General features: G+C 33.6%; 1 protein-coding gene across 3 annotated transcripts in view; it reads left to right on the forward strand.

Annotated features, from left to right (window-relative positions):
* Positions 1-20665, forward strand: part of GRIK2 (glutamate ionotropic receptor kainate type subunit 2) — a 642399-nt gene that overhangs the window by 301710 nt on the left and 320024 nt on the right. For all 3 annotated transcript variants that reach the window (XM_045806988.2, XM_087865344.1, XM_045806989.2), the window contains exon 7: positions 2349-2522. In XM_045806988.2, the coding sequence (XP_045662944.1) occupies positions 2349-2522 (174 nt within the window). The remainder of the gene's footprint in view (positions 1-2348; positions 2523-20665) is intronic.

A 20665-nucleotide genomic window follows, 5' to 3' on the forward strand; every position in this document is an offset into this window, starting at 1 on the left:
AGCAGATATTTGGTAATTAGAAGTTTGCCCTGCCATGCAGAAAGATCTTTCAGATAAAAAAGTTATCTCTAGTAATAGCTTTTTTTTTCTGGTACTGGCCCCCTACATAAATTCTTTTAGGTAGTTAAGGCAGACATTAAATTTTTCGAGTTTACTGGGTCTTGATTGCCTTCAGATCAAAGTAATCCACATGCTCAAGTGGTATAATTGGGGGTGGCATATTCTGTTCCCCTTTATTGCCTTGTTGACCCAAGTATGAGAATATCTCCAAGTTTGAGGCTTCACTCTATTTTCCTTTTTCCACTTCAGTGATTTTCTTCAGAACCGGTATGTATTTAGAGCTTCAATTATTACCTTCATTGAAATGAAATCTAAATGTCCCTTTGTAGTATTTCTGAGTTGTTATATACTGCTACATTACAGAACAAGTCTAACTGTTGTCATATTAATTTCAAATTATTTAAACCTTAATGTATTGTCCTCTAAATTGACCCCTCTCTGACTTCCTTCAAAGCTTCCATTGTCTAACTCCTACATCATCACCAAAATTCGACTGTTTTTTCCTCCATACTGTCTCTAGCATGCATCTCCATTCCCACAATGACCAGTCTAACCAATGCTTTCTGTTAACTCAGACGTATTCTGATTGGTCTCCTTGATTTTAGGAGTCTTAAAGCTACCAGATCAAATTACTACAGTAATTGTAGTAATTACAAATTACAGTAGCTTCCTGTAATAACAACTCTCCTCCAATAGAGATTCTTCACACAGTAGTTTGTATTTTACGGGTATACTACCGTTCACTCTAATAGAGGTATTACTTCCTACCAGGTCACTTTTTACAGCCTGTAAGAAACTTAGTAATAGGCTGGAGGGGTGGGATTGGAAGCCTTTACTCATCAGCAAATTATATTTCAGTGCAGTTACAACTCAGTTCCACCATAATCATAAGATTTTAGAGGAATCAAAAGTATCTCTTAATAAGAAAAAAATTTTAAATAGTTTAGGATATATAGAACTCATTAGCCTATAATTAAAGGCCTTGTTTTTAGTTTGATTTTAAGCTAACTTTCCTATTTTTTTTGATGCTATTCTCCTTCATCAATCCTCTTTTACAGCAAAACTGATCTAGCTCAGTCTCCTGAATAAGTTTTATGTTTTCTAATTTTTGTGCCTTTACTGACACTTTGAGTGACATCCTTCTTCCTTTTGCCTATCAAAAGCCTGGCCATTCTTTAATGGAAGCTTAGATCCCATCTGCTCTATGAAGTTATTCTTGACTACAAAAATTGAAAGTTATTTGTCTTGCTTCTGACTCCTTGCACTTATTGCTTCTACTCTTTTGCCCCTTAGTGTGTGTGAGTGAGTGTCTCCTTGGCTAGACTGCAAATATTGAAAATAAAAACCTAAAACTCCCTCATATTTTTCACAGCACAGAGCATAGTTCAGACCAGTATCATCTGCTCTCCACTGAATTTTACTTCTATTTTGTAGTTTATGTAGCTGTATAAATCCAAGACAGACCTCACAGGACCAATGGCATTACTTTTGCTCTGGTTCCCAATATTGTCTGTAAGATCTGAGAGTTAGTTAATGCCAGCTTGAAAGAGGGCAGGGGTTCCACATGCTGCATGTGCTTATGGTGACATACAACTCCTCTGGATGCTTTGGCCTCCTCTCTCCTGGGAAAACCGAAAGGTAAAGCCAGGGCATTCACTACACCTGGAACCCACAACCAAAATCTAAAGGGTTCCCTATGGTGAACTTGTTGGGTAAGGTATTAAAAAAAGGAACTCCAAGAGTTCCATGACCAAAAAGGCCAGTTTTTTTGCCCTCAGCTTTAATATAATTTTCATTAGTTAGAATATTCATATTACATGAACTATATATATATATATATATATATATATATATATATATATATATATATATATGACAAAATTAAAAAGTAGCAGTAACCAGTCAAGGAAGCAGGGCATAGAAAAAAACCTAGTCAGTTAAAAAAAAAGAAACAAAAAAACATAATGCATAAAATTTAAGGGCAAGCTATCCTTAACATGGAGAAGAAAGCTTATGCAAATCTTAAATGGAGGTTACAGAAAAGCCTGTTGCTCCATTGGTATAATTAGAATATGATATGTACATGCATATTTATCTAGAATATGCATGTTTGACTTGGAAAAACATAAAAATAGTCTATTTGAATCTTGGTGTTTGTGATGTTTAACATCATTTGAGAAACAATCATGTTAACTATTCTAAGGGAAGTAAGAATAATTGACTATTTTAATTATACGTGTCTGTGAATATACTCTATTGATACCAACACAAAGAAATTTGTCTTTCAGGATCTCTTTGCTCTTGATGTAGAGCCCTACCGATACAGTGGTGTTAACATGACAGGGTTCAGAATATTAAATACAGAAAATACACAAGTCTCCTCCATCATTGAAAAGTGGTCGATGGAACGGTTGCAAGCTCCACCAAAACCCGATTCAGGTTTGCTGGATGGATTTATGACGGTATGAATTCCCACTTACAGATTAGTTTGTGTGTTTCTAAGTAATTTTGCATAAATTGTTAAATCTTCCGTATACAAACTTGGGTTTAACTGTTTGACATTAAAGGCATGATATAAGAACTACTATTGCAAATAATTCTACTAACGATTTCCTAAATTAATTTTATGTGGCAAATTTGTACTTTTATACAAGTATCTCAAAAGACATTACAACTATTGCTAGAATACTACAATGTAGGGATTTCTCTAAGATTAATGAGTGCCATATTAGGATAAATTAGAGCCTGAGAAGAAGACGTTAACCTGATAGTTATACTTTTGATCTTAACTATCGATACACGATTATTCTTTATACTGTTGGTTTGTGATGTCATATGGATGACCTCCATTACACAAAAATCTCCTTTGAGTTATTCACTCTTTAAGGCTTAAGACTAACCAATAATCACACTTGTTACTTTCAAGTCCTTGTTTAAACGTAGAAACTGGATTAATGCAGAAACTATAAAAGAGGGTACATTCTGGTATAAGTTTAGCTGTTTATACCACTGCTGCCAATGAAAACCTAATGGAAGACACATATAAAATTTAAAATTTTCTGACATGTCTGTTAAAAAATGTAAAACAAAAAACAAGTAAAAATAAATGTTATTATTTTACTTAACTGATTATATTAAAACTACTATTATTTGAACAGTTAATATAAAAATTATGACAGATATTTTGCATTTTCTTTTTGCTACTAAGTCTTTGAAAGTTGTCTTTGACACCATACATATTAATTCAGAATAGTCACATTTCAAGTGCTCAATAGCCAAATGTAGGTACTAGCCACCTTGTAAGACCAGGTAGGTTTATACTATACTGTTTTTATACCATATTATTTAAGCAAATTATAAATGTCTGATAGATTCTCATTAAATCTGTTTTCTATAGACCAAATTATTGCTACATTTTAGGAACTAGCTAAGCATTTTGGCAATATTTACATTTCGTAGGTCATTACAACCTGCTTTTATTAAGTGTCTGTCTAAATGGAAATTTTATAAGCATTACAATCTCTATCCTGATGTGTGGAAAGCTTTTTCTATTATGATAATAATTTTTCCATTAGTTACTGCAATAGAGGTTCAAAGTGTGTTTTTAGTGTTGTAACAAAATAAAGGAAAAGTTCCATTATTTTTTCCTTAAAAATAGATTCAGTCATACAAATTGAGTATCTTCATAGAGACTGAAATCATATTTGCCTTGGTGGTACCAAACTTCTGATGGAAAAAAAAAAAAGACATTTGTTTTCTTTTAGTGAGAAAACAACCTCCTAGAATTTGAAAATGTCTTATACCCACATGAATTTTTTTAAAAGATATAATATGAGGGAAATTTTATTCTTTTGTATAAAAATAGATTGTTGATTAGTTCTAGTATTTTGGTATTAACCTAAGATATATTTGAGAAACTTTATTGGGAGGAAAATAACTAAATAACTTTAAAATAAAGATTTTTTTCTCTAAAGTATATCCAGATTAAAAATAAAATGCAACCTTAAAAAATTACAAATATTATGCTTTATACTCAGTGTGAAGATGTTGAATTAAACTTTTGGAACTTTATAAGGAAATGTTATTTTCTAAAATAAAATATGTACTATTCATTATTATTTTAATCATGTATATATACTTTTTCAATATATGTTTTCTAGCTGTCTTTATCATTCTTTAATTTCAGGATAAATATCTTATTATTTGTTACTCTAAAACCATTTTTGAATGATTTTAAGAAAAGTAAATCAATAGGTTTCATGACAATATTAACACTTTTACTTAGCACTTAACTCTAAGACTTCTACTAATATGTCCAAGGATTACCGTTCTCCTTTATATATCAAAACCACAAAAATTATCCAACTTTACTTAGGTATTCTCTGCATTTCTATACGATTCCCTATATGACGCTACATGTCATCCCCTGAAACAAAGTGCTGAATAACTTCTAAGTAGCTTATAGAGACTATTGAAAGACAGATAAGTACAAAGCAGAGGTTATTAATTTCTAGTCTAGGGAGGGCTCTTAAAGGGAATTAACCTTCAGAAGATGGAACAAAAAGACAAGGTGTTAGGAGGAATACAGGCTTGGGTTTTGTGGTTTTTTTTTTTTTCCTAGCCATGAGTCCATTCCTCCTCAATTCTGTCCTTCTGAACTGGCAGGTGATTTAGTAGGAGAGGATGAGTGATGGAATAAAAATGCACTGATAAGAAAATGAGAAAATTAGCCTATTTATTGAAAATTTATTGAAAATTCTGTTGTGTATAGAACAGATTTTGAAATCTTAGAAGAATATTCAATGCCAACACTCTTACCTTTGTTACAGGCATGAAGTGCTTTCCAAGCGGCATATTAAATTTAAAAAATGAAAATATTCACATATAAGAGATAATTACCTCTTCATTTGTATGTTTTTAAGTTACTGAAAAATATAAAGATTTCACCAGAAAACTCGAGATGAGATTTAAAAGTGAAAACATTTTTAAAATGAATGAGCTGAAGATAAATTTACTTGTATGAGTACTTTTCAAATAATATTTCTTATCTAAAAATGTGTACTGGCTATTTATTTTATTTATGAATAGAGCATGGAACACAAACTATTTTGAAGTAGACATGAAGTTTGCTGTTAAAATAAAAATGTCTTAAAAATGGATACAGATTGATCACTTTAAAAAATTTTTCTTTTGGAAAATGATAATATCTTTCAAAATCTTCTCAATATATAATATTATATAATGAGAGAAAATATTATATGAAAAGTATTTTCATTATAAACCATTAATTCTTAATTATAAAATAGCACATGATTATTATAAAAATAAAACCAATGTAGGATTTGTATAAAAATGTTGCTATATTTATGCCTTGCATGAGTATTATTTTTCTTTTTCATTTAAGATCATATTGTAAGCATTTTCCCAGTCATTAAATGTTTAAGAAAAGGAATTAATAGGTTATTTCCACCATGAATGGAGTCAGGAAGTTAAGAGGACTCTAGTTAAAAAGAAAAGAATTATAGCCTGGCATTGTAGTGTTGGCAACAGTTCCTTCAGTGAATTCATGAGATCTCAGTGTTTATATATCTCTTGTTCTTTTTTATCCCGATGGTCCCATAAAGAAATGGGATTATCAGCAAAGTCTCTGGTGCTTGGAGCAAGACCTATTATTATCAGTATCATAGTCATTTGTCAGTATGTAAGATCATAGCGCTTAGACTTTCACATTCTTCCTTCATGTTGAGCTATAAAAGGAAACAATGAATTGGATACATAAGAATTTTTCTGGTTGAGTTAGCATCTTAACTGACCCCTGGGTTAAGTGTTTGTCTGCTAAATGACTATTGAATACAAGACCATTTCTTCTGTACTTGTGGTTTCTTCTATGGTTTGGGGTCATCATAATAAATATATTAATGATATTAGCTCAGTTAAATTTTTATCTCCATTTGGCATAAATCCAACCAAGAGACCAAGTTGCACAGTACATCCAAGCCCAATCTCTTTAAGGAGGAAGTTAAAAAAGCCCAACCCCCTTCCTTCACAAATAAGGGTTTTTTTTCTAACTCACGACGTCACCTTTCTCACGCTTTCCCCAGTGCCTGTGCACTGCTATCCAGTCAGTGTGCTAGACTCCTCCCCAGACACAAGCCCTTACTATAAAACCCTTTTATTACTGTGCATTATCTGCTGAGTATAAGCATATATATGTTTCCATGCTCCTGGGAGTATGGAAGTCCCCTAAGTGGATATTACCACTGTTCTTTACTGCATGATCAGATGACATAGCTCCTAGTCTTCTGCCCAGATGTCTGCCTTTTCCAGGCACAGTTCCCAAGGGGAGGGATTCACTTTTTTGAATCCATCAGAGCTGACAATGGTTGTATTTATTATTGATATATCGAGTTTGCAATCATCTCAATTCAAGAGAACGAAATCCAGTAGAAATACCTCAAGGTCAGTTTTAAGCAATCTATCTATGTCCTAGAAATCTTTCCCAGTTCCTCCATTACGCCCATGCATATTAATACTAATGGACCTGTACTTTATCTGGTAGTTTAAAAGTACCATTTTTTCTTATATTGATATGTAATACCACACGTATTCCTTGATAGGTAAATTTAAAACACAAGTCGATAATGACTGTGGTGGTTGGCTATATTATTTGGATGTCTACAGAGAGGTTGCTATTTTGGAAATATAAACTCTGGATGCCAATTGCTGTCTCCATTTCCTTCCCCCTCTCTTTACATCCATCAGTCAGTCATCAAACACTTTCAAGTCTATTGGCTCAGTATTTTTCTTCACTACATTCTTCTTTCACCCCCAGACCCACGCTTTAGTTAAGGACCCCATGATCTCTCCTCTGACTGTTGTAATAGTCTCCTTCTTGAAGTTCCACTCCTAACATCCCTCCTCTATGGTTACCTTCTTTCTATGTGAACATTGCTAATGACTCCTTGTCATTTACTGGATAAAATTTGTATTCACTTGCCAAGCCTACAAGGCTGTCCATGATCTGGCTTCTCCTGCTTGTCTAGCCTCCTATTTGCTGGCTGCCTGCTCTTTGAAGCCACCCATCTCACCACAGTGCTGTGTCCTCCTCATTTCAGTGCAGGCTGTTTCCACTGCCTGAAATGCCTGGCATATTCCCACTTGTGCTCTAATTTTCAGGTCATCTGTTACCTTTTTTGTGATTTTACCTGTGTGCTCTTTCATTTGTGCACGTTTTGTTTAACTGCGTGTTAAAGTTTAACACTGGTAGTTTTGTTTTCACGTCTCTTTTCCAAAAGACTGTAGCTCTCTGGAGGCAAGACGTAGGTTTCATCATCCTTGAAGACCCTGTACCTAGTTAAGTGCCTGATGCAAAGTGAATGCATTATGAGGGTGTTCATAATGAAGGAGGGACTGTCTGACTGAATAAATGTGTGCGTTAATTTATTTTAATCACATTACGTCTGTGTTCAAATCACTAGGTTCTCTCATTTTCCCAAATATGTTCTGGACAGCTTTTTTTAAATTTATGTACTTACACTTTGTTGTCAAGTTATCTAATCATTTGGAAAATGCAATTAGGCTAGTGTCAAATATTTGTTAGGCAAATATCTTAAAAGGCAAAAGCTTAGAAACACTTTTGATTAACTAGTGCAAGTTTAGTGAGTTAGAAAAGGCGTTTCTCTTCTCCTTTACAAAAAAGTGAAAATGTTTATGAGAGATGAGTTTTTATGTATTTAAGTTCCAATGTCCTCTTAAAAATTATTTTTCTGTAACAGCAGACCATAGCCCAGAAATTTTATAATTTCTTTCATCATTTGATTAACTTCAAAGATAAATTTTGTATACCCAATTCACGACAGGGAGTTAGCTTATGTACTAAGAGGGCACTAGTGATCACTCCGCTACTGTACAAAGATTTACCTTTAGGAAATAGAATCACAGAGAAATAAAGTATGACCAGGCAGGCTTTCATTTACTCCTGGAACTACAAGCCTGTCCTTGCCACTGTCTTCTTAATTAGCTGGAGCTATTTTCTTCGATTTCATTGAAAAGAGAATATAAGACTTTGCCAGACAGCGAATCAAACGAACTCTCCAATTTTTAATCAGTAGAGACATTTTGAAAATGTTGACTTTATCTTATACCCCACTAAAACACCAAAGATATAAAAAGTAGCAAAATGATGAATTAATTACTTTTTCTTTGATCAATTTTAATTGTGTGTATGCCGTGTACTCCGGACTTGATACCAGGCACTCAGAATTTGGTGATGAAGATAACACATCTATTTCCTCACAGATCTTAGGGAATTGACCAAATTAGAAGATAGTGTCTTACTGGTCACATCGCACATCTTAGTAGTACAAAAACCATATTCAAACTTTAATTGTTGACTTCTTCCCAATTTTGTGGTTTCTTCGATTGATTTAGTTTCCTAAGTCTTCCTTCAAAATTGTTACAATTCCCTGTTTTCTATTTTATTTTGTGATGGTAAGAGACAAACATATATTTACCAGGAGTTTTGCATAATTTCTTAGTATTTTGCTGAAAAATGTATAACATTTCACAATATTTGTCAACATAACTGCTAGTTTTATTCTTGTCTTTACCACAGAAGAAATATTTAGGAGTCTATATCATAATCAAATATGACAGAAGTATTTGTGTAAGATATTTCAGAGTATGTTATGAAGTCATAAGCACAACACTCATTACATTTGTATATGATTGATTTAATAAAGAGTACAAGGACATGGAGTTTGTAGCATGAATAACAGAATGGCACTATATTCCTTCACTTTATATACCTATTAATCTTCCATGATGTACTAGGCTGCAAGTTAAATCTGAATATAAATAATTGGGATGACCTAACAACCTCCATTGTTTCATTAACATACAACATTCCATTTAATTGCCTTTGCTCATTGACAGATTAAATAATCAGCATTTACCTAAAGCTGATAAAGAGTTGGAATTTCCATTTTAAGTAATTGTTCCTGACATGAAAAATGGCAGTTGCAATGAATCATTTCCTTCATAATCATGTTATTTTTTTAGGGCAATTTTTAAACTTTTCACTTAGAAAAAGGAAGGTTGAATCAGGAGACTTTTTTTTTTTTTTTACCTCTTCTACCCTCAAAAGCAAAATTTACCTGTAAAGCACTGATCTAAGATCATGCAATAGACGCTTGTAATGGATTGATACATTTCTGTTCACAATTTCCCTCAGAAATTTTATATTTAATGGCTATATAGTTACATATAGATATAACCAATCACAGCTGATGAAAGTAAAGTAAGTGCAGGGGTACAATACAAAGGGAATACAAGGTGGTTAAGAAAATAAGCAATAGATTCTTTTACTAGAGCAGGCACTCAGGTTAGAGGGGGCTAACAACAAGTTTGACATAATGTTCCATTCTCTTGGATTAGAGGAAAATGGATTAGAAAACAAGGGGAGAAAAGGTGGGATAAAATTTTTGCATATCAGCTAATTAATAGACATTTATAAATGTACCCATTTAATATATAGTAATTCAGAATAGTTAAAGTCAGGTGCTTGAAATTATTTAAAAGCAGAGAGTAAGAGATGGCACTGAGGCATTTAAATAACAAGAAATATTATTACTCAGATAAAGTTTCATAATGAACTACAGAAATTCTGGCTAAGAAAGATTAACAATTGCTATAAACCATAGTACTTTCTCTTTATAGGCTATTTCTAAAATAAAAAGAAAGAGTGGATCTATTTCTAAAATGTACAAAACATGTTTTTTGACTGTTTACCTTCAGAATAAAATACACAGAGCTAAGCTACATTCTGTATTTGGAAATAGGGGATGGACTGACAAGGAGTGATAAGTACTATCAAAACTATGGTGTTTTGTATTATTCCATTTTATTCATAATTTTAGAAATTTATTTTAGGAATTTTGTTATTTTTATAATTTTGGAATTTATGTTAAAAAATATTGAAACATAATACCAGATAAAAGATATCTTGTCCTCACTATAGTCTTTAAATAAAATGCATTTTTAATTTTTTTTAAGTTTATTTATTTATTAATTTATTATCTCTACGCCCAACATGGGGCTTGAACTCATGTGACCCTTAGATCAAAGTTGCATGCTCCTCTGACTGAGCCACGCAGGCACTCAAATTTTTAAATAATAAATAATAACAGAAGTTTCCATTTAAATACTTATATACATTTTATATAAAAACAAATATATAAAAGTATATCATGTTTATTATTTATATTTATATAGATTTATATTACTTTTAGATACTATCATGAAAAGTAAGCTATATCCTTATTTATTTACTAGAAAGACAATGTTAGTGGCCATAATATTATTAGGATAATTAGCATTTATAATATATGTCCTCCTATGACACTAAATATATATAAGATTTTGATAGATTTTTTATTAAATATTAACTCAACTACAAAAATATGTATAAACATGCAACATATTTAACTGTAGATATTGTTAATTTTGGACTCAGTATGTCTGTCAAATTTTAACAAATTTTCCTTCTTCACTACTGTGATTTATAACAAATTTCAGCTTGTTTTGTCATGCTCAATTTCAGAAGAATTATTAAGATAGCTAGAGAACATTGCAAATAAATCAAGAACATGGTATATAATGAAATTTGTTATATATAATAAACAACAATCATAACTGAGTTTTTTAATGTAAATATATATAACAGTAGATATTTTCCTTTTTTTGTTTTTAAATTACCTACTTCTGTATCTTACCAATACATAAATGCTCTTGCCTGTTTAATCCAAGAATTATCTGACTCTGTTATTAGAAGTAGGAGCATACACATATATGAAGTGTGAATATTAAGGGCCTTCGAATGTATAATAGCCCTAGGAAGTTTGATCCAAACAATGGCTTTGTATATAAACTTTGAATCTGGCTCCTTATGCACGTTACCTTTTGTATAGACAATCTCTACTATAAAATGACCAAACCGTGAAATGTATTTAACACTTACTGCCTCCTAGTACTGTTATTGCCTCATGACGACATCATGGGGCAGTTATAATCCTCATTTTATAGATACAGGTACATAGAATAGGTAGATTATATATAAAGGAAGATCCCTGTTCTATAGTCTGAAGCAAATATAAAGGAATCCTTAAGTTACAGAGGTCAAAGTTAGGCACGATGAATTAGAAACCAGCAAAAAATGTTACATTCTTTGTTTCTTCTTCAACTTTAATATATAGGGTTTCACACCAATTTGGAGTGAGCTGGTGAATAGTTGGTCTATTAAACCGTCCTGTTTTCTTCCCAAATAAATTAAATTAATAAATAGGGATCAGAAGCCAGCATCTGAATCCCATTTTCAACACTTTCCAATGCTGTTACTTTAGGCAAGATACTTAACCTCTTTGGGCCTCACTTGTCAAATAGAAATAATAAATTTTAGTGTGTTGACCTAAAGATTGAAAGGGATAATGAATTAACATATAAAAATATTGGAAACCTACCTGTATTTTTATAATTATAAATTATATTATTGATTCCTCTTAATCTCCTGGTGCCTTCCAAATATAGAGCGAATTTTGATGTGGTGCTTATTATTTAATTAATTCAATCATGGGGATGCCTGGCTGGTTCAGTTAGTAGCGCATGCGACTGTTGGGCTCAGGGTCGTGAGTTTGAGCCCCATGTTGCGGATAGAGATTACTTAGAAAAAAGCAATTCATTCATATTGTTTCAACATCTTTTGTTGGCACGCATATCTCTTGTATGCGTTAACACCATAGTAGACGTGCGTGTGTATGTATTTGATGTTTAATCGACATAGAAAACTTCGGAAAATTCATACAGAATCTACTTAGTACTTGAATCTAGTCATCTTCTTAAAAAATGTGCCCAATCACAATAATTTGAAATGTACTATTAGAATGACAAATCCCTACTGAACAAGTTTTTAAATGTAGTTAGAAGTTTACAAAAACTTCTGTTTGTATGTGTCATTTATTTCCTCCCAATGTCAGGCCCCTTCTTTTTTAGATTAAAAAGATGGCTTGTTGGTATAGAATTAAAGAAATTGGATTTTTTGCTCATATATTTTTTTGTCAGTTATCAAAGACTGTTAAATCTATTTCCATCTTAGAGCAAGAACTTTGGAATCAGAATCATCTGACTATTGAAATTGAGATCTACTTATTACTTCCTTTATAAACTTCTGCTAATTACTTAACATCTCTGAGCCTCAATCACCTCATCTATTTAGTGGAGATAGTAATGCCTACATCAAGGTATCGCTGTGAAAATTAAATACATAACTTTGATTCTGCTCAAAGACAGTGTCTGGCACATAGTAAATCCTCCAAAAATGGTATCCATTTACTTCAAGGCAAATATCATTTCTGCCTTTTAGCGTAAGTGATATTTCTGTGCAGGGTAAAGTTTATCTTTCTTAAAGTCTTATGATACCCTGTTTATACAAATATGACAAGTGAATAAGCATACAAATATGTATGCTTAGAATAGGTAGTTGCTTACTCTGATGCACTGATGAGGTTAAGTGAATGAATGAACAAGAATCATTGTTAGTTTTACTATTAAATTGTTGATATTAGTTTATAACACTGGTACATAAGTAACTATATTTACGTTAGAAAGACAATTTTTTTAAAAGTGTAGCCTGTGCAGTTTTGTGATATAAAGTTTTAAGAAATGGTCAAAGACCTACTCTGATGCACCAATATCCAAGATACGCTTGGCCAGTACTCTTTAAATCCACATTAATAAATGAAAAGAATATTTCAGACAAAATGAAATGAGTTTTAAGGTGAATTTGCCTAAAGGATATTAGGAATTCTCTTTCTTTATTATGCACAGAGGAAATATTATGTTGATCTTTCATTTGCCTTTCTAAAAGAGTTCATAAATATTTTATTCATTAATCTTCAGAATACCCTGTGACCAAATTGAACCAGAAGGGAAAAGCAAAGTTATTAAACAGACACAGATGTTGAAATGGTACCAGATCAATCCTTCATGAAAAATCCCTGCATATTGTTACTCATTAATTCATTCTCCAAATATTTATTGAACACCTATTATATGCAATGTGCGGTATTAGATCATATGGATGATAAGAAAAAATATATATTAACATGATGAATTATCAATTTAATAAGGGAAGCAAAAAAATCTTTAAATAATCATGAAAACCACTGACATGTAATAAGAAATATATGTAGAAAATAGTGATTAGCTGGGAGTTTACCCACATTTTGTTTAGGACATAATTGCAATTTCACATAAAATCACAGTTTAAGAATGTTAGGTGCCCAAATTGACAGGAAGAGCAGTTCTCTTTCTTTACAGTTCCCTCCTCGCTGGACATGGTCAAATATCCACCATCCTGTGATAAGTTCCAGAAACTTAGAGACATGATCAGGTTGATCAGGCCAGTTGGTGGGACCAGGGTTCCATTGTAGGGTGCTCCACTTAAACATAGCATATTCCAGCCCGAGAATCCGTAGCTGCTCCCAGGTCTGAAGCATTCTAAAAAGTGGTACCGCAGTCCTGGCACTGCTGTCAGACACGGGGTCCTGACATTTCTGCTGAAAATATGGCAGGCAGATGGTCATGTCTATGTACCCATGCTTCTGTTGCCTCTGGTGTTAGAGGCTATTTTTGCCAATTGTCTCTCTACATTCTGTCTGGTCACTCAGCACTGGGGCTAGGGCTCAAATTCATTCTCAAATTGGCCTGGATGCCCACTGTTCCAGCTTTCAGTTACCTAGTGATTTCGTTTACACAACAAACGGGCACCTGGGAGACTGCCCATCACGCCAGTGTGGCTGAGTCAGGAGCCCCACATCAGTCCCAGCCCTTCCCCAGTTCTCTCAGGCCTTGTCTAAACTGTGCCATCTCTCACCTGGGGCATTCTGTATAATCGGGGTCTTGACTCTTGTTCTCCAAGGAGTTCCTTGACCCTTTTGCAAATGTTCCATCACCTCCCACCAACTCTCAAGCCCTTGGTACCAAGGAAGAAAGAGCGGTCTCTGTAGAACCAAATTCATGGTTGCTATGGCCACCACAGAGATGGTGCAAAGTTAGCCCTCACCTACTCAAGTGAATAAATGAGGTCATTTTGATGGATCTCTTCAGAACAAGAAAACCTATACTGAGATAATTTGATGTTTCTATCTTCCAATATAGCTCTATATTGGAATAAGAATAATCTTATTATTATTTTGACTGTTCTTGTTATTTCAGCATCACCAAGTACTGGGCACATTGACTACAGTGTATAAGAATTTGACAGTTTATTGTGATTAGGAAAGGAATTTTGGAGGAGGTAGTGCCTGAGCTGGATCTTGAATGTGAACTCAAACATAAAATAAATAGTATTTTGAATAGGACTAGATGAGAACAGGAAGGCCGTGTTGAAAGAAGAGAATGAGAAGACATTATTAAATGTTTTAGAATAGAAGAGTGCAATAAAAGTAATAGCATTTATTGTGTATCCACTCTTTACTAAACATTATGCCATTTGTGGTAGTCATATAAAGATATACTTGCCTTACATTACTTCTGATTATCACAAAAATGCTACAAGATGAATATTATTTCTCACATTACAGATGATGGAACTGAGGCTCAAATATGTATGGTACATTGTCCAAGGACATTCAAATTAGAAGGTGGAGCTGAGCTTTATGTCTAGGCCTTTTCTCATTTGATAGCTTGGGCTCTTCCTGCTCCACCCTCCCCCAGAAAGTCTCTTCTGATGACTCTGTGTAGGTGCATAAGACTCACTCCAATGGAGGCAGGAAGCTGTGATTCAAGCCTACAGTAATAGTGACTGGAAGTAGAGCAGAGAGAGCTCAAAGGAATGATGGAACAGGGAGACTTTTTTGAGATGGGAAAGGAGAATGAGGCAAGAGAGGCCTTTGGACTTTCCAGCTTTGGTAACTGGGAAGACACTAATGTTTTTAATAAAAATGGGACCATCTGAAGGAGGAGGTGCCTTGGAAAGGGGATGGTGTTGATGATAGACACGTAGGATTTGAGATGATGAGGATAACTAAAAGAAGAGGGGTCTGGCAAAAAGCTGGAAGCTGAAATATTGTTTCTCATTGCAGTAATGTCTTAGTTTCCTTGTCAGGAACTGAGGGGAACATCCCAGATCTGATGGGTGTGTGTTTACAACCCTTCATAGAAAAAGATCTAGCCAACCTATTTGTCCCCCTAGACTAAGCAACCCTGAAAGTTTGAAAATTTAAGCCATATTGAATATTGGTTAAGGAATAATTGCATTTTTTAGTGCCTTTGTTTCTCTGCAGTTGTACCTGAATAGCCTGAGGCTCCACCAAATGTGTCCTGGCTCTTGGGAATATGCCTTGGGAAAAGAGATGTGCATCTGAGTTCTGGTGCTGTCTTTCAAGGAAAATATTACTCCTGCTAAATGTTGTTTTTAAAAATCAACTTCCCAGACTCCATTCTCAGGTTTTAAATACTTATTCCTCTCTCCAAATCCTTTAACATTATCAAAGGGAAAGGGAAATGAATAAGTGAAGAATTAAAGACGGTGAAATACCTTTAAAATATGAACTTCTCTAGCCCTAAGGAAGGTGCACATAAATTTAACTGACAAAAACCATGCATAGTTTTCTAGATTTGAGAGTCTGCTAGACTACAATTTCATTTTAGGTAAATTTGAAATAATTAAAATAACAATAAGGTAAAAATGGATGTTACTCATTTGGACACTTTTAAAAGTATTGTAAATATTTTGAATATTTAATATTATTTAAATTGTTTTGTATGGATGATACTGTAGAAAATTTGTAAACTAAAAAAATTGTGGAGGAAAATTAAAATTTTCTATTTATTAACATGGCAAGTCAAGAGAATGACAACTAACATTTTAGGAACTAGTAGAACCCCTCTTAACCTACTTTCCCTTAACTGATTCATAAGAGTTATCAAAGCTCGCTCTCTATTCACTGTTTAAAATAAACTAACTGATGTCCATAGCAGCCTGAGAATTCACTGCCAGCAGCCTACTCTATCAAGTTTCTGTATTTCTCTCTCACGGTTGTATATTCTTTCAAAAGGTCAGTAATGATTCTTCCAAAACCAGTTTATGCTTGTTGTATTTATTAATGACATAATTCAGTTAAATATTGCCTAAAATAATGAAATACAAAGGTAAATCATAATTTTTCCATGAAAACTAAGTTGATTACATTGAAAAACTTGGCAAAGGCAAGCCATTTAGAAATATAATTTTTTTTTATGTTAGTGTGAGCGAGACAGCTCTAAAAGGTAGATTCTGCACATAGTTTGTTTTGCAAGTCTCTTTATTCTTCTTTCAATTGAAAGAAACCAAAGCTGAAAATCATGGCTAATCCATTATGTTTGGGGCTTATGCAAAACGGGAGAGGGATTCTAAGCAGCAGACCCATGGAAAGGGTCTTGGCTCTACATTAATATATTTAGGGATAGATTTACAGTTAGATGTTTACTTTAAAATAAAACTTTTGAAGTATATATGCTTTAACCAACCATCTTAATTAACTGGCCAAATGTTAGCTTTGGTTGCTTTAGAAAAGAGGTCATCCATGCATTTATTTTTATTAATTTTTGTGCCCTTGTACATATTTCATTAGGAATGGGATTATATGGTATATAGTTTGCATGATGTTTTCTTAAAGTTAAACTAACATTTTAAAAAATCTGCTGTGTGTTAGGCACTGTTCTTGGTTTAGAGATGTAGTGGTAAAGATGGAATTTATCTTCTATTTGGTAAATAGAAGAATAAGTTAAAGAAAAGTAGTTAGAGTAAGAAGATAGAGAGTGATTAGGGATGGGTAAGGCTCTTTAGCTAGTTGCCAGGAGCTGATGTGTGAGATAGGTCCAAATAATGAGAAATAGGTAGCCATGCAAAGATTTATCAGAACATCTTGGCAGAAGGAACAAGTGCAAAATCCCTGAAATGGAAACAGGAGAGTTGAGTTGATTTGTGTGCTAAATAATTTGGAATAAGAGAGAAAATGATAGAAGAACAGAAAGTGGTCATGAGATTTGTGATTTAGGTCTTTGAAGAACATGTAAATTTGGATTTTGATCAAAAGGCAGTGAAAGCCCTGGAGGGATTTTACAAATGAGTATTGGACTTAACTGGTCATTGGTTGGTAGGACATTTTCTTTTTATGTCCATCTCTTTGTATAATAGAACAATATTACTTCAGAAGGAATAGAAAAATCTTTATGAACAGTGTACATATGTTTCAAGTGGTGACAAATTGAAGGAAACATATGTTTGGTAAATGTATCAAATTGTATGAAAAATAAGACCAGTGACAGTTGAAGTAAGAATTCATTGCTTTAATATGCTACCAATGTAAGACAGTAATCATTTGTAATTGCCAGCAAATGACAAAGTTAAATGTGGTAAAAAATATTTTGCATAGCAATTAATTTCTCCATCTGCTCTGATGCTTTTTAAATATTAAATATTGAACATACAGTTTTTTAAATGGCATTGTTTTTGTGTCTTTAATGAGTTATTTAAAATAAATTCTTTAAGAAGTGCAATGATACAGAATACATCAACAGTGTTAGGAAATATGTAAGGAGACATGCAGAATTCTAATCTTCTTGCTGGTATTGTATTCAATAGTTTGGCTTCATCAACACATACCCACAGGAACACAGCTGGACAGAATATCTTTCTGTGATCTTTAGTAGCTCTGTATTGCCCCATAAATGACTCAGCTATGAATCAGTGAATGTGCTTCAGGCTTTGATTTTTGTTTTTAGTTCAAAGATGAACACCATGAGGGCACCACCCAGAGAGAGATTTATCATGTTTTGTTTCGGATCTCTTATAATAAAAACTGAATTTTCTTGTCTTTGTTCTACCAGATACCTTCCATGCATAACATAATTTAAAAAAATAAGCCATTTAAAAATATATTAGAAAATATTAACCAGAACAAGATAACATTAAAGTAGGTTCCCCCACCCTTTAAAACATGTAATACCATCCCAAGACATGCCTATTGGCATATTTATTATTCAAAAATTTTATTTTCTCTTATTGTTATATATCGCAAACATCTTTGTATACTATGCAGTACATTAATTTGTTTTAAATTTTGTAATTCAGAATATATCAAATATAATGTCTGTTTTCGTCCTCCATGAAGCAAATCCCAAAATGGGATTAGATGTACAACAGATTTATTGGCAGATGTGCCTGTGAAAGATAAAGAAGGAGGAAACTAGAATACGTAGAGTCTTCAGTCCAAGATGCAGGTCTGAAATCTGTGAGAGGAGAGAGGAGAGTTAGAACTGGGTAGGAAGAGCCTTAGACTACAATGCAGAAATCCTTAGCCATGCTGAAGGGGATTCCTTAAGACAGAGCTTCCCACTAAAGAAATTTTATTTCAGGAAGGACCACCCTGGTTCTAGCAAGCCTACCAAGCTCAGTCATAAGCACAGTGGTGTATACGAATGTGCAGAAGCTGGAGGCTATTAATTAGCCGAATTTCCTGTAGCTGTTTGTCTTGAAGCAAGACTCAAGCAGTAGGGCATCTCCATGGCCATCACACATATATATTCTGGGCCTTTGAGTGGAGTTATTGTCAAGAAACATAGATTTGCTTTCTTGGTTTCCTTAGTTTATAATGCTCGCCCTTAACTTAACCAGGTGCTATAAGTGTTATCAGGAGAGAAAAAGAGGAGGCACTGTATAGCTGCATCATGGGCTCTGGATTAAAAAACAACAAAAACAGCAAATCAATCAATCTCAAAGCATATGTTCTGATTATAGGACAGTATAGGCTTATATGTATTTACAAATGAATAAACATATTTTCACTTGACACATAATACTATTACGAAGCTAATCCAAAATTGTAAGAAGGTTATTATATTTCAGTGAGGAATGCCCAGCAGTGTCCAACAAAACAGGGAGAAACACTTGGAAGAAAGCATGGAAAATCGTATAGTTAGAAAACAAGGCACATAGATTTACTAATGGAGTTAACTGAGAATAGTCATATGACCTACACATGCATTATATAGTTTTAAAGAATTATGATAATATACTTCCACTGAAACTGAAACTTTACAAGAGAGGCAGTGAATAGGATCTCCTACTCTGAGCTCTGAAGGATGCTCAACTTACCTTATTAATTAATAAATCATAATTTAGTCCTTTGACTACAAAATCTTTGATTCATAAAATTAATCACAAAGACTGTTGGATTTTTCAGTATTTCTAGATGATAATTTACTGTAATTATTTTAAAATTAATTGCTATTATATATTAATATAGCTTAAAACTCAATAACAGAGTACAGTGAGTGTTGATCATGTGTCAGGCATTGTCCTGGGTGATGCTGATACAGGGGGCAAGCAAATCAGTTGTTCTCCCTTTGATGATTAGTTAAAATTTCATTCATTCACACCTTAAGCAGACCTACCTATTACTTTGTTTTATAAAAGAATTTAAGCAACTGTCCTCCAGCTAGTATAGAAAAATGCTCTAAAATTGAAGAAGAGAAATTTCCATTAAGTAAATAGGTAGCTTAGCTTGGGTGTCACCCTCCCAAGCTGAATAACTGGGCTTCACAAGACCTAAGGTTTTAAACTGATGGCTCTAGTGGTAACTGGCTTGTGGGGTTAAAACCTTATATTCATGATTTCTGGCTAGCCTCTTATCTCCTAGCTTCAGGTTTTGGCACAGACCTAGGATGGCAGAGAATCATCTGCTTTTTCTATGGGATAGAAGGCAGAGAATTCTTGCCATTCATGTTCAGCCTTGCTCTCATAAGAGTTTGTCTATGCTGCTGAAATAAGCAAGAGTTGGTTCTGAATGAGAGAGAGCTTCCTGACAGTGTCAATGCAGGGATGTTCTGGGTTTACCCTTAGCCTCTGGGGATTGTTTCATAAGAGGCAAAACCTCACACAAAGCATTCATCAATGCCACTGTCAGAGATGGTTGGTCTCAAATTGATTTGATCAGGATGACATTTACTATGTTTTAAGTAAAAGAAGAGCCCACTGATGAGTCCTTATTGTGAAGTTTTTTCAAATAGGAAGCTTTTAAAATGTCGTCTCCTGGGATGATGAGCTAGTTGCAGAGTGTGAGAGGCAGGAATGGTGAAATGGGAGAGCAGGTAGTCACATGAAGACCTGTTTTGAGTCCTGGCTTCGCTGCTAACTTGCTATGCATCTTTGGAAAGATGACTTGAATCTCTGTTTTCTCATCAGTTAGATGGGCTTGCAGAGTTATACCACAAAACGTGATTGTGAGGATCAAATGAGACAACATCTATGCAAATGTTTTGGAAATGCCTACTGCTAAACATACGTAAAATGTTTTCATACGTAATATTTTAGTTTGAATTTAAGAGTGATTGGATTTTGTGATCTAAATTATTTCTCCTTTTTAAAATAAATCTGAGTCATATTTAATCTACAGATTAAAAACAAAATAAAAACTATGATAAATAAAAATTTGTTTGATTGGGGCTCGCTATAGCAAAAAAGTACTGTCACTGAAGTTGTTCATAGTCCCTCTGGTGGCTCGCTCAT

This window comes from Ursus americanus, chromosome 11, assembly GCF_024610735.1.
Source record: "Ursus americanus isolate L20-20 chromosome 11, mUrsAme1.1.p, whole genome shotgun sequence".
NCBI lineage: Eukaryota > Metazoa > Chordata > Mammalia > Carnivora > Ursidae > Ursus > Ursus americanus.